This window comes from Schistocerca gregaria, chromosome 1 (genome assembly GCF_023897955.1).
Source record: "Schistocerca gregaria isolate iqSchGreg1 chromosome 1, iqSchGreg1.2, whole genome shotgun sequence".
Classification (NCBI taxonomy): domain Eukaryota; kingdom Metazoa; phylum Arthropoda; class Insecta; order Orthoptera; family Acrididae; genus Schistocerca; species Schistocerca gregaria.
In genome coordinates, this window is record NC_064920.1 from 1099772237 (window position 1) to 1099787984 (window position 15748).

General features: G+C 45.7%; 1 protein-coding gene across 1 annotated transcript in view; it reads left to right on the forward strand.

The window, feature by feature from the left end:
- Positions 1–15748, forward strand: part of LOC126315420 (nephrin-like) — a 478744-nt gene that overhangs the window by 334891 nt on the left and 128105 nt on the right. The window contains exons 3-4 of the mRNA XM_049992703.1: positions 4430–4638; positions 14758–14868. Coding sequence (XP_049848660.1) covers positions 4430–4638; positions 14758–14868 — 320 coding nt within the window. The remainder of the gene's footprint in view (positions 1–4429; positions 4639–14757; positions 14869–15748) is intronic.

A 15748-nucleotide genomic window follows, 5' to 3' on the forward strand; every position in this document is an offset into this window, starting at 1 on the left:
TGCACTGTGTTGCCATGGTCACCAGTTCATGCCATTCTGATAGGCATGATGGTGAGTTTGACTGTGTTGCAAGTAACATGCTTTAGATAGAATTTTTTGTGGCTACAGATCTTCGTTTGTGCTTCAGTTGTGGTTGGAGATAGTGTGAAGTGGTGGTCTGTTCATCAGCTGGGACAGCTTTTGCTTTGCGTATAACAAGACCACGCTTGCCTTCCTGTAGGCCAGCTGGTCTATTTCTATTATTGGTTGATGTATGCGCATGCCTGAGATCTGCATTTCTCACAGCTTGACTGATTCTGTTCCGATTCTGCTTGTAAGTAATATGATTTTCAGGCGTGGGGCATCATTAACATGTCCAAAGTGCAGCGTCTTTGAGATTCATGAACTGTTTTAACCCTGTGGCGCATAGCGTCCACTGCAGTAGAAAGATGTTAATGGTCGCTTCTTTGGCATTTCCAATCAGTCCTGAGGCTCCAAATGCACACCGTTCACTGCAGTGCGCACTCCCTACTGGTGGTGTGTCCTGCATGCATTTGATTGATTGAAAACGCCAGAGAATTGACAATTAACAGTTGTCCACTGCAGTGAAATTCATGCTCCACAGGGTTAATTATTCACTTAGTGAATGTGTAGATTTCTTTCTTTCTTCTCTGGTGTTAAAGGAAGCATACTTGTCGTATACACTGCTGGAAAAAAATTAATAAAACCTTTTCGAGGTTTAGAATTCACCCAAGATTTAGTGTCGCAACAGAATGTTACATTTACGGATCAATAGCAGAAGTAGGTCTAACGTACCAGGTATTGACACACGGTGAAACACCCATATTAGTAAGCGATGTAGCCTCCATGGGCGGCAAAGTAGGTGTTGACTCTGGCATCCAGTCGATTGTATCGATGGCAAATACTGTCCTGGGACATGTTATGCCACACCTACTCATCTTGTTCACGTAGTTCTTTAAGAGCTTTTGGTGGACAAGTCACGAGTCACTTCTTGCCCCATCATGTTCCGCACGTACTCTATTGGAGACCATTCCGGAGATCGTGCTAGACAGGGAATTTGTTACACGTCTAGCACAGCACGTTGAGTTTCACTGTTAAATTGTGGGTGAGCATTATCGTGTTGAAACAACACATCACCTTCCTGTTACACTAACCGGGTCTAACAGCACTCTGCATATACCGAGTAAGGGTTGGCGTCGCCTCCAGAAACACCAAAGTGAACGAGAGTTGTAGTTTATCTCACCTCAGACCATTTTATTTTATTTTTATTTACACGTGAAGTTCCGTAGGAGCAAATTCAAGAGCAAATCTCCAAGGTCACGGAACGTGTCAGTACATGAAATTACAACATAAAAGTAATGACAGATAAAAATAAATGTTTATGAGCCCGAAAAAGTCAGTCTATAAGTTTAAGTAAACGCAATCAACAATACAATAAGAATCAGCTTAATTTTTCAAGGAAATTCTCGACAGTGACCCATGAGGAAACTCTCCAGTTTCGATTTGAAATGCGCGTGACTCACTGCTAAGATTTTTGAATTCCAGTCGTAGCTTATTGAAAATGGATGCAGCAGTATATTGCACACCTTTTTGCACAAGAGATAAGGAAGTCCGATACAAATGCAGGTTTGATTTCTGCCGAGTATTGACCGAGTGAAAGCTGCTTATGACAGTAAGGAATATATATGTGTATATGTATTTAGAGGCCAATGTCAAAACAGCCAGACTCGTGAATAGGGGTCGACAGGAGGTTAGTGAATCACTTATTGCCCGAACCGCTCGTTTCTGAGCCAAAAATATCCTTTTAGAATGGGAAGAGTTACCCCAAAATATAATACCATATGACATGTTGTTGTTGTTGTGGTCTTCAGTCCTGAGACTGGTTTGATGCAGCTCTCCATGCTACTCTATCCTGTGCAAGTTTCTTCATCTCCCAGTACCTACTGCAACCTACATCCTTCTGAATCTGTTTACTGTATTCATTTCTTGGTCTCTCTCTACGATTTTTATCCTCCACGCTGCCCTCCAATGCTAAATTTGTGATCCCTTGATGCCTCAGAACATGCCCTACCAACCGGTCCCTTCTTCTTGTCAAGTTGTGCCACAAACTCCTCTTCTCCCCTATTCTATTCAATACGTCCTCATTAGTTATGTGATCTACCCATCTAATCTTCAACATTCTTCTGTAGCACCACATTTCGAAAGCTTCTATTCTCTTCCTGTCCATACTATTTATCGTCCATGTTTCACTTCCATACATGGCTACACTCCATACAAATACTTTCAGAAACGACTTCCTGACATTTAAATCTATACTCGATGTTAACAAATTCCTCTTATACGACATAAGCGAATGAAAATAAGCAAAGTAAACTAATTTTCGTGTCGAACGATCACTCAGTTCTGATACCGTTCGAATAGTAAAAACGGCAGTATTAGAACTCTGAACAAGATCCTGAACGTGGACTTTCCACGACAGCTTACTATCTATCTGAACACCTAGAAAATCGAACTTTTCAGTTTCACTAATCATAAACCCATTCTGTGTAATTAAAACGTCAGGTTTTGCTGAATTGTGTGTTATAAAACGTAAAAACTGAGTTTTACTGTGATTTAGCCTTGATTTGATTTGATTTTAACAGGTGAGCTAAAACAGCTTAGGTCTAACCCGCCACTGCCCGCAACTAAACTAGGTTTATTGTGTGGTATCGCTCTCTGTATATCTAGTAAAGCCAACCAGTGCCCTTGAATAGTGCAAGGAGTCCCTCTACCAGTTATTTGTTACACACAATTTCTTCAGGTTTAGTTGTCCCGAAGATTCTGTATCTTTTACTCTCCAAAGCAATGCATTCAAAAATTAGGTGTGATGCTTTTTCTTCACCCTCATCACAGATCCCACATTTAGGGTCCTCTTCCATTATACACATCGTGTGTAGGCGTTTTCCGATGTTCCCATGGCTGGTCATTAGTCCAGTCATGAGTTTGATCTCTTTCCTGTTCAATCCCAGGATTACAGAGATTCTTTAAAAACATGGCTTGGGCATCATTACCTTACCATGTTTTTGTTTATGGACCTTCGTCCAGTATCCTACGTGCTGTTTCCTAAGCCAGTTCCATAGTTCTAATTTGATCATACCCTTGGTGATTGTCAAGACAGGTTCCGGTCCAATAAATGGAGTTTTTGCCCCTATCCTAGCCAATCTATCGGCTTGTTCAATGCCACAGACCCCTGAGTGGCCAGGGACCCACACTAGCTACACCCTATTGCTTCCTCCTAGCTCCACCAGAGCCCTGTGGCATGGTGATTTAGCGTTAGTTTATTTTCTAGGTCATGTATGCACTATTTGAAACCAAGACAATGTTGTACACATCCTTTACTACCAATCTAGTGTCTTCAGCAAACAGAAATATTTTAGAGTTACCCATAATACTTGAATGCATATAAATGAGGAACAGGAGTGGTCCCAACACTGATCCCTGGGGCACCCCCCACTTGACAGTACTCCACTCAGACCCCAGATTACAGCCGTATTGGGAGGTACTCCCCGTATTCCGTAATGGTCCAACTTCTGGAGAAGGCATGAGGCCTGGGACAGGGCCAGTGTGTTTTGGACGAATGCACTCTTATGACGCAGCGCTCACCAGGTCTATGTCGTACAGACAAACGACCATCACTCGTGTGCAGGCAGAAACTGCTTTCATCGCTGAGGGCCACGCTGCGTCATTCCACCTTCCTAGTGATCCTCTGAAGGCAACAGTCGATCCGTGCACGTCGATGCTGTGGCGTGAATGGAAGACGGCTAGAGGTGAGTGTCTCGCTCTTCCCACTGCTCAACAGTTCCTGTAGACATATCTGGGCTCACATGCCCTCTTATCCGATCTGTGATAACCGTACGATCTACCACTGCTGCCTTTACAATAGGACGATCCTAGCCATTGTCTGTGCAGCGTGGACGTCCGGAACCTCTTCTGTGGGTGTGATGCAGCTTGTCCAACTTGTGTAGCAATTCTCCGAAAGGACCATCCCGCCACTCAGAAGGCCACAATTTGACCCCTTTAAAACTCACTCATTTAGCAACAGAAAGCACGAGTGCATGAATGTGGCGTAGTTGACTGCTTGCTTCACACGTATGAAGGTTACAGAGCCTTCTGGCTGTTAGCATTCCCTGCTAAAGGTAGACACCGATGAAGCTCTGGTAGCTATGCCCCTACTCCGTTGGCGGATGAAGTTGAAACCATCATTAGTACATCTACTATCTCTCAAGTGGCACTGGATCAAATTCGACATCGTCTTTCCGGCAGTGTAGTTGAGTAAGTTTGCTAGTAAACCTGTGAAGTGCACAGCAGTAGCGGCGGCAGAGTCAGCGCCACCTGCTGCTGCTCGGCACGCCCCCTTTCCCGCTGACTGCTCGCCTGCGCCCTCCCGCAGCTTCGACGTGCGCGGGCGGCCCCTGAGCCACGCGTCGCACTGGTCGTCCCCGGACGCCTTCGGGCCGCGCGCCTTCTTCCGGACGACGCCTTCGCCGGCGGAGCTGGTGCTGGAGGACGTGCGCCTGCGAGACGAGGGCGCCTACCGCTGCCGCGTCGACTTCCGGCACGCGCCCACCCGCTCCTACACCGTCCAGCTCACCGTCGTAGGTACGTAGCCAGCCAGCCTCGCCTCGCGCTGCACGCTCTCATGTATGCGATTCCGTGGCATCGTGTCACGGAGCGAGTCAGTACGTAACAAGTGTAGAAGTATGAAACCGGAATTTCCTTATACACTCCTGGAAATTGAAATAAGAACACCGTGAATTCATTGTCCCAGGAAGGGGAAACTTTATTGACACATTCCTGGGGTCACATACATCACATGATCACACTGACAGAACCACAGGCACATAGACACAGGCAACAGAGCATGCACAATGTCGGCACTAGTACGTGTATATCCACCTTTCGCAGCAATGCAGGCTGCTATTCTCCCATGGAGACGATCGTAGAGATGCTGGATGTAGTCCTGTGGAACGGCTTGCCATGCCATTTCCACCTGGCGGCTCAGTTGGACCAGCGTTCGTGCTGGACGTGCAGACCGCGTGAGACGACGCTTCATCCAGTCCCAAACATGCTCAATGGGGGAGAGATTCGGAGATCTTGCTGGCCAGGGTAGTTGACTTACACCTTCTAGAGCACGTTGGGTGGCACGGGATACATGCGGACGTGCATTGTCCTGTTGGAACAGCAAGTTCCCTTGCCGGTCTAGGAATGGTACAACGATTGGTTCGATGACGGTTTGGATTTACCGTGCACTATTCAGTGTCCCCTCGACGATGACCAGAGGTGTACGGCCAGTGTAGGAGATCGCTCCCCACACCATGATGCTGGGTATTGGCCCTGTGTGCCTCGGTCGTATGCAGTCCTGATTGTGGCGCTCACCTGCGCGGCGCCAAACACGCATACGACCATCATTGGCACCAAGGCAGAAGCGAGTCTCATCGCTGAAGACGACACGTCTCCATTCGTCCCTCCATTCACGCCTGTCGCGACACCACTGGAGGTGGCCTGCACGATGTTGGGGCGTGAGCGGAAGACAGCCTAACGGTGTGCGGGACCGTAGCCCAGCTTCATGGAGACGGTTGCGAATGGTCCTCGCCGATACCCCAGGAGCATCAGTGTCCCTAATTTGCTGGGAAGTGGCGGTGCGGTCCCCTACGGCACTGCGTAGGATCCTACGGTCTTGACGTGCATCCGTGCGTCGCTGCGGTCCGGTCCCAGGTCGACGGGCACGTGCACCTTCCGCCGACCACTGGCGACAACATCGATGTACTGTGGAGACCTCACGCCCCACGTGTTGAGCAATTCGGCGGTCCGTCCACCCGGCCTCCCGCATGCCCGCTTTACGCCCTCGCTCAAAGTCCGTCAACTGCACATACGGTTCACGTCCACGCTGTCGCGGCATGCTACCAGTGTTAAAGACTGCGATGGAGCTCCGTATGCCACGGCAAACTGGCTGACACTAACGGCGGCGGTGCACAAATGCTGCGCAGCTAGCGCCATTCGACGGCCAACACCGTGGTTCCTGGTGTGTCCGCTGTGCCGTGCGTGTGATCATTGCTTGTACAGCCCTCTCGCAGTGTCTGGAGCAAGTATGGTGGGTCTGACACACCGGTGTCAATGTGTTCTTTTTTCCATTTCCAGGAGTGTAGATGGTGATAACCGTCGGTGTCGGGCCCGTGAGACCGCGTCTGCAGCGTCATCACCTTCCTGTAACGACTGACGACGAATGTCAACACACAGTCACCCAAGTTCCATAACCGGCCGGTGTGGCCGAGCGGTTCTAGGCGCTTCAGTCTGGAATCGCGCGACCGCTACGGTCGCAGGTTCGAATCCCGCCTCGGGCATGGATGTGTGCGATGTCCTCAAGTTAGTCAGGTTTAAGTAGTTCAGTTCTAGGGCACTGATGTCCTCAGATGTTAATTCCCATAGTGCTCAGAGCCATTTGAACCATTTGAACCAAGTTCCATGTATCGGTATCTGTTCGAAACCCGTAAACATGTCGAATTCTGTGCCTAGGGGAACTACGGGTTGTGGATAGTATTGGTATTGTCATCATTTGAAGAAAATTGCTGCAGAATCGCACCCAATACTTGTTGAAGCCTTCGACGAACACGAATGAAACCTGGTAATTAAGTAAGGAAGGATTGGGTTTCGACTGTGAACGGGGCCCGAATAAATTACTATTGGTTTGCTTTGTAATTTCGCTGATTTATTTTAATAAATAATTTTTGAAAGCAAGCCAATGAGGTCGCAATCAGACTTCCAAGGCACGTAGCCACAGTCACGGCTGAATGACTGTAACGCGAAAAATGGCAATTATTTAAAATTTAGCAAGTATATAAAATACAGACAGCCAATAATTTTGGAGACAAGCCAGTGTAGTCGCAGTCAGAATTTTAAAGCAAGTAAACACCATCACAGCTGAAGGCCTTTCACGCCATAGTGGCAATTATAAAAAAAATTAAACAAGTATACATAAAATACAGACAGCCAATAATTTTCGAAAACAAGCCGATGTGGTTGCAAGTAACCACAATCACAGCTGAAGGCCTTTCACGCCAAAATGGTATTTATCAAAATATTTAACAAATATACTGTGAAACGGTGAATGGCATAGAAAAAGTTAATTAAAAAAGTAAACAACAGATCACCAAACAGGTGAGACAAATTGTGGTAACTTAATAATACAATAATAAAATGAAACAGAAGGGCCAGTGACAGACGGTGCTCCAGGAATCGACCTCTGAGTAGGTCACACCAAAAACACTTTCGCGACCAAAGAGAAAGGCAGGCAAGAGTTGCATTCAAATCACAAAATGGCAACTCGGACTATTGGCAGTCTAACGAGCGACTAATGATAATCTTGGTGAGGCTACCTGACATCCAACAAAACAAATGCAGGATGTAAAATCACGCCAAAGCCGGAACCGGCGGTCTGGGCTCCGCCCGAAGAATACTGTGCTTAGAGCTTCCGGAACAAGAAGGAATGGCTACCAATAAGGTAGAAGAACGCCACACAACCTACAATCAAGAAGCTGTCAAACTTACACGCTTCACCGGACAGCGGCGGAAAGGCGAGGGAATGTACACTGCCGTGACATACACTAACCCCAACGGCAGGTAACGGGGGCGTTAACGGCCACAACAAAGAAAATACCGCTGGTTGAACAATGTAAGAAGCTGAAAATAGTAAATAGTGATTAGAAGCTCTGGAAGGCTGATCCTCCTTCCACAGGTACTCCACTCGCTGCTCTTCGCCTCGGCGACACTACGAGCAGCTACACGAACCCAAGTCACTGGAGAAACGCGACATTTCACAATGGTGGAGGTTTCTCTACGTGAATTGCACTTTACTCAACTTAAACACGCAGGACCGGTGTCGACGAGGTCGTGCACCCTCGTGAGCACTGCCCATCGATACGGCAGTCCATCCAAGCCGCCAGCGGTCCTGGCGTGCTGTCGCTCTGCTAGGACCTAGCTGCTCCTGCGTCCCCAACCGAACTCCCCCCTCACACCACACAGAAGAAGCACGAGGTCGCCCCAAAGATGGGGCAGCCGAACTACATATCGATAAGCGCCGCTGCTGCCCCTAGCGGACAGGCAACGCTTACGAAACCAAGTGGCGCCAGTGAACGCGAGAAGAAGACAAATAACGCAACCATGCCAACTAAACGATACGGTCTGGCAGAAACCTACACACGGCACCAACGCGAGCCGCTGCACGGCTCAATGATCTTGGAAAAACACAGTGTTCCGAGCGGTTCAAAAAATTCAAACGTGGTGATTTTGACGTGAGAAACGACGATCGCAGGAAACCACCGAAAAAGTTCGAAGACAACGAATTGCAGGCCTTATTGGATGTAGATGATACTCAGACTCAGCAGGAACTCGCGGAACAACTGAATGTGACGCAGAAAGCCGTTTCTCTTCGGTTGAAAGGTATAGGAAAGGTGCAAAAAGTGGGAAAAATGGCTTCCACGTGAACTGAACGAAAGACAGCATGCAAATGGAAACACCACTTGTGAAATGCTGCTCGCCAGATACAAAAGAGTTTATCCATCGAATAGTGAGAGGCAATGACAAATGGATATATTTTGGGAATCTTAAGCGTCATAAATCATGGGTGAATCCAGGCAAACTATCGACATCCACTGCAAGACCAAATCGCTTTGGAAAGAAGACATTGCTCTATGTTAGGTGGGATCAGAAGGGTGCCATCTATTATGAGCTGCTGAAATATGTTGAAACGGTCAGCACTGATAGCTGCCAACAGCAAATGATCGATTTAAATCGAGCATTACGAAAAAAAACGACCAGAGTATGGAGAAAGGCAACACAACGTCATATTGCTCCATGGTAACGCCCCTTCACACATAGCAAAACTGGTCAGAGACACAATGGAGACGTTCAGCTGGTAAATTCTAGGGCACGCGCCTTGTACTCTGGACTTGGCTCCGTCCGATTATCATCTATTTGCATCGCTGGGACACGCTCTCGCTGAACAACGCTTTAGTTCGTATGAAAATGTACGAAAACGGCTCGCTGGTTGGTTCGCTTCAAAAGAAGGACTTCTTTTGTGTCATTCATAGCCTGCCGGAGAAATGTATAAATTGCAATGGAAATTATTTTGAATAAAATATTTTTTATCAGTTTCTAACAACAGACGTTTAATTATTGCAACCAAATTCCGGTTTCATACTTCTGCACCTGGTAAATTACAGTACGTTGATTCAAACATTTATAAACAGAAGAGACTGAAAAGTTAATCAAACAATGGAAAATCTAGGCTGATGTGTAACAATATTGTAAAAAGGATAGTTGCTACTCACCCTATAGCGGAGCACGCAACTAACACACACGTGACCACAGTCTCTGGCTGTTGCGATCAGACTCTGCATTTGCGTTAGTGAGTACGTGTATGTAGTCTATTTTGGACAAACGCCTTGTTGGCGGAAAGCTCACTTCCTGACAGTCTTTTTGTTGTGCCTATCTGCGACTCATCATCTCCGCTACATGGTGGCTAGGAATTGTTCTTTTCATAATATTGTTAAAAAATTAATCAGAAACTAAAAATCAATTATTGGCCACAGAAAAGTGGTATTATTTATTATTCCAAGGAAACATTTGATTCGGCAAGCTGAGAATCAATGGACAACATCATTAGACACATTGGTGCTAAAGCAAAATCAGCAAATATATACACTCCTGGAAATGGAAAAAAGAACACATTGACACCGGTGTGTCAGACCCACCATACTTGCTCCGGACACTGCGAGAGGGCTGTACAAGCAATGATCACACGCACGGCACAGCGGTCACACCAGGAACCGCGGTGTTGGCCGTCGAATGGCGCTAGCTGCGCAGCATTTGTGCACCGCCGCCGTCAGTGTCAGCCAGTTTGCCGTGGCATACGGAGCTCCATCGCAGTCTTTAACACTGGTAGCATGCCGCGACAGCGTGGACGTGAACCGTATGTGCAGTTGACGGACTTTGAGCGAGGGCGTGTAGTGGGCATGCGGGAGGCTGGGTGGACGTATCGCCGAATTTCTCAACACGTGGGGCGTGAGGTCTCCACAGTACATCGATGTTGTCGCCAGTGGTCGGTGGAAGGTGCACGTGCCCGTCGACCTGGGACCGGACCGCAGCAACACACGGATGCACGCCAAGACCGTAGGATCCTACGCAGTGCCGTAGGAGACCGCACCGCCACTTCCCAGCAAATTAGGGACACTGTTGCTCCTCGGGTATCGGCGAGGACCATTCGCAACCGTCTCCATGAAGCTGGGCTACGGTCCCGCACACCGTTAGGCCGTCTTCCGCTCACGCCCCAACATCGTGCAGCTCGCCTCCAGTGGTGTCGCGACTGGCGTGAATGGAGGGACGAATGGAGACGTGTCGTCTTCAGCGATGAGAGTCGCTTCTGCCTTGGTGCCAATGATGGTCTTATGCGTGTTTGGCGCCGTGCAGGTGAGCGCCACAATCAGGACTGCATACGACCGAGGCACACAGGGCCAACACCCGGCATCATGGTGTGGGGAGCGATCTCCTACACTGGCCGTATACCTCTGGTGATCGTCGAGGGGACACTGAATAGTGCACGGTACATCCAAACCGTCATCGAAACCATCGTTCTACCATTCCTAGATCGGCAAGGGAACTTGCTGTTCCAACAGGACAATGCACGTCCGCATGTATCCCGTGCCACCCAACGTGCTCTAGAAGGTGTAAGTCAACTACCCTGGCCAGCAAGATCTCCGGATCTGTCCCCCATTGAGCATGTTTGGGACTGGATGAAGCGTCGTCTCACGCGGTCTGCACGTCCAGCACGAACGCTGGTCCAACTGAGGCGCCAGGTGGAAATGGCATGGCAAGCTGTTCCACAGGACTACATCCAGCATCTCTACGATCGTCTCCATGGGAGAATAGCAGCCTGCATTGCTGCGAAAGGTGGATATACACGTACTAGTGCCGACATTGTGCATGCTCTGTTGCCTGTGTCTATGTGCCTGTAGTTCTGTCAGTGTGATCATGTGATGTATGTGACCCCAGTAATGTGTCAATAAAGTTTCCCCTTCCTGGGACAATGAATTCACGGTGTTCTTATTTCAATTTCCAGGAGTGTATGTCTAACACAGCCAAAACAAAATGGCTACGCCTCTTGATACACTTAACTTCACGCTCGACTTACCGGCTAGTAAAGTCGAAACGATGTGGCACTCGATAGACAGACGCCATATTGATTTCGCCATATTTCACTGTTTTTAGGCTTTTGTGCCTCAATCGGTGGAAACGAAACAATTGCCATGCGTCTGTCAGTCCTATTGCTAAGAAATCTTTTCCTCTCGAACGGTTAGGCGTATCAAGTTGACATTTAAGTCACATACTAAGGTCTACTGTCCCTTAGTGGTTTAAAAAATATAAGCTTCTAAGTCAATGCATTCAAAGCACTCATCAAAACGTGTAGAATACTTCTCATTGACCAAAGCTCAAGAAATTTAGCTAGAAGGAAAGTGTAACAGTGCAAGTAAAGTGTAACAGTGCAAGTAAAGGAAAAAAATTGGGAAGTATTAATTTGTAATTATGTAGCATGAACAAATTTTTGGCGTTTGTTGTCCGAATGATTCTCTACCTACCTGTTAAGATCCATTTTCCTTAGGAACGGGTAACAGTATCGAGTTCACAGTTACAGCCCATAGTAAGGTTACGTCATATATTTTGACACTCCCAAGCTCGTTCATCAAAACCCATACGGCACTTGCCGTTGATCTAGAAACACAAAATTTCGCACGAAACATGGTTTCACAGTACAAGTAAAGGAAAAATATGCGAAATTACTTAGTTTGTAGTTATATAACACGTAAAATAGTTTTTTGTCATTTTTTTTTTATCAAACTTCAGACATTCTCGAAAGTCTAGGAATCCTCGGGACCGACATCTTGCCAGTATTATTGCCAATAACAGGTAAACATCGGCGAGATTTCGGCTCCCAGGATGGGTGTACTCTCTACACACGTAATTAAGTTTGTGTAGAATTTTTTTTTCTTGTCGCAACTTGCATAACGCCGTTCCAAAGCAACGGCGCATTAAAGATTTATAAGAAACACATCACTCTTGTTACAATTTCTTGTAATTAAATGTCAGTTAATGATCCATCCACGGTAAAGCCGTTCTTGGGATACTACGATGAGTGACAGTGAAGTTGAGAGTTGCATTTATTTGTCGAAGCAATTGATTCGCACTTTGCAATCTGTTAATATTTTGTTTTTAACACTTTCCAGGAGTTTCTTTTGAATATAATGCAAGTATGTTCTGCAATAGTCGATGTTATTTACGTCTAAAATCGTGCTTTCTCAGTAAAGACTTTCTTAGATTTTCTGACTTCTGTCTGATTAGAAAACGAAAACAGTAATGACATTTTGATTCCTTGCTTGCCACGGATATTGCCTATTTTTCCGAAAATGTCGCCATTTCCGAGGTTGTGGTTAGAGCGGAACGTGAGAGGACAGATTAAATTGCTATAAGTGAAACGTGCAAAATTAAATTCATGTTCTTCCTTGTCTCAAATAATTCTCTATTTATTTCCGAATATGTTGCATTTCCCGGGGTGTGATGAGGTAGGAAGCTAAGAGGACAGCTTAAATTGCTGAAAGTGAAATATCTAACTGTTGTTTCTGCGATTTCGAAGGGCCCACTGACCCACAAGAGAAGCTGGGAACAGTGTGACTGAACTTTCTCATTTTGAGAATACTGAACGGCGGTCTGTTTTAATTGTAAAAACCATTCGACAGCCAAGATCATACAAAATACTTCTTCATTTAAGACACCCTGTTTCAACAGGCTTTGTGTCATCTTCAGGTCTTAAAATCTTGTGTTTTAAAACGTTCGTTTTACGCTGAACCTCACATACAAATTGTCAAGTGGATAAAAATCAGCAATTAATAAAAGGTTTCTCATTGCTAAAGTATTTATAAACATAAAAGGCCGTCTATTTATAGAAATTGTTCACAGATTCTTGTTGCATCATGCTAATATAGTAACTACAGCACATCTATTTAGATATGCTGGAGAAATTCTAAAAAGGTGCTTCATGTTTTTAAATATTTTAGCGATGAAAAACCTTTTATTATGAATGGACTTTTATCCATTTGACATCTTGTGCGTGAGGTTCAGCGTAAAATGTCAAACAACACGAAATTTTAAAACCTGAAAAGGTCAGCAAAGTCTGTCGAAACCGGTTGCCTCAAATAAAGAAATATCTCATCTACAATTACATCTACGTAATTACTCTGCTGCTCACAATTAAGTGCTTCACAGAGGCTTCAATGAGCCACCTTCAAGCTGTCTCTCCAGCGTTCCACCGGCCGCTGTGTCCGAGTGGTTCTAGGCGCTTCAGTCCGGAACCACGCTGCTACTACGGTTCGAATCCTGCCTCGGGCATGGATGTGTGTGATGTCCTTAGGTTAGTTAGGTTTAAGTAGTTCTACGTTCTAGGGGACTGATGACATCAGAAGTTAAGTCCCATAGTGCTTAGAGCCATTTGAACCATTTTTGAATCTCTACCGTTCCACTCTCGAACGGCGAGCGGGAAAAACGAGCACTTAAATTTTTTTGTGCAAGCCCTGATTTCTCTTTTTTTATCGTGATGATCATTTTCCCGTTTGTAGGTGGGTGCCAAGAGAATGTTGTCGAAACCGGAGGAGAAAAGTGGTTATTGAAATTTCATGAGAAGATCCCGTCGCAACGAAATACAACTTTGTTTTAATGATTTCCACTCCATTCACGTATCAGGTCTGTGGCACTAAGTCCCCCATTTTGCGATAATACAGCTGCCGTCCTCTGAACTTTTTCGATGTGATCCGTTAGTTCCAACTGATGCGAATCCGACAGCACACAGCAATACTCCAGAATAGGGCGGAAAAGTGTAGTGTAAGCAGTCTCTTTAGTAGACCTCTTTTACCTTCTAAGTGTTTTGCAAATGAATCTCTACCCACAAGATTATCTATGTGATCGTTCGAATTTAGGTTATTTGTAATTGTAATCCCTTAGTATTCAGTTGAATTTACAGCCTTAAGATTTCTGTGACTTACGTCGTGATCAAAATTTAACGTTTTCCTTTCAGCACTCATTTGAATAACTTCACACTTTTCTTTATTCCAGGGTCAATTGCCACTTTTCGCACCATACAGATATCGTATCTGAATCATTTTGCAATTTGTTTTGGTCATCTGAGAATTTTAAAAGACGGTAAATGACAGAATCATCTGCAAATAATGTAAGACAGCTGCTCAGATTATCTCCTATGTCGTTAATATAGATCAGGAACAATGGAGAGCCGGATATTACCTCTGTTTTACTCTATTTTACTCTATGACTTTCCGTCTATTACTACGGACTGTGACCTTTTATGCGATCTAGGCTGTTGAATGGTTTTTACTGGTACCAATCTCACACTTGGCTTACTAGATATCTAGAAATGTGCAACTGGACAAATACACGCCAATTTGACGTTACTTCCGAGCAAGCAGAGAGAGCGAATAGCTTCTCTTTACAGTAGAGACAAGCTGCGTCATTTTGTTTTGGATCCTCTAGTGTCGTGCTGCGGTTTTGTGGTGCGCGAATTTCGACGTAAATTGCCTTTTCGATGTGGTAATTAAAACTTAATGAGTACTTGTCGTAACTGCTTAGCAAGTTAAATTGTTATTACTGTCATTTTTAATACAGTTCTTCCAGAGCGGCCGCTGCTGCTGGACAGGTGGGGAAGACCCATCAACTCGACGCTGGGTCCCCTGCAAGAGGGCGACCACGTGTACCTCACGTGCAGAGTCGTTGGAGGTAAGTGTTCTCACTGCCCAAGGAGTGGTTTTCTGTAGAGCAAGACCTGTTCCCAATATAATGGAAGCCACAAGAAGAAGTGCAAGTTGTAAGTACGTCTGATTACTGATGTCTGACAGGGACTAGCAACATTCCAGTTTACAGTACAAAATTACGCAATACCTTTACAAAAATTCAGGAAACTACAAAACGTCGTAATTCATTCACAGAAGCCACAGTATAGCGGGAAAGTATGCATTGATAAAGTTATTATGAGGGCTGTTCAGTAAAGGATGCTCTCGCTTATTTTGCGGTCGTAGTTTCACGCGCCGTAATTCAATCTTATGATATTAGCTTAATGTGTAACAAACACGCTGAGATACATTTAATGTAGGCATTCCTGGTTCGCGCCTGTGATGGGCGGGCAAGCACAGCAATGGAAGCGTCGCGTGATGAACAAATGCTGTGTTGCTGTGGTCTTCAGTCTTGAGACTGGTTTGATGCAGCTCACCATGCTAATCTATCCTGTGCAATCTCCTCATCTCCCAGTACCTACTACAACCTACATCCTTCTGAATCTGCTTAGTGTATTCATCTCTTGGTCTCCCTCTACGATTTTTACCCTCCACACTGCCCTCCAACACTAAATTGGTGATCCCTTGATGCCTCAGAACATGTCCTACCAACCGATCCCTTCTTCTAGACAAGTAGTGTCACAAATGTCTCTTCTCCACAATCCTATTCAATACCTCCTCATTAGTTATGTGATCTACCCATCTAATCTTCAGCATTCTTCTGTAGCACCACATTTCGAAAGCTTCTATTCTCCTCTAGTCCAAACTGTTTATCGTCCATGTTTTACTTCCATACATGGCTACACTCCATACAAATACTTTCAGGA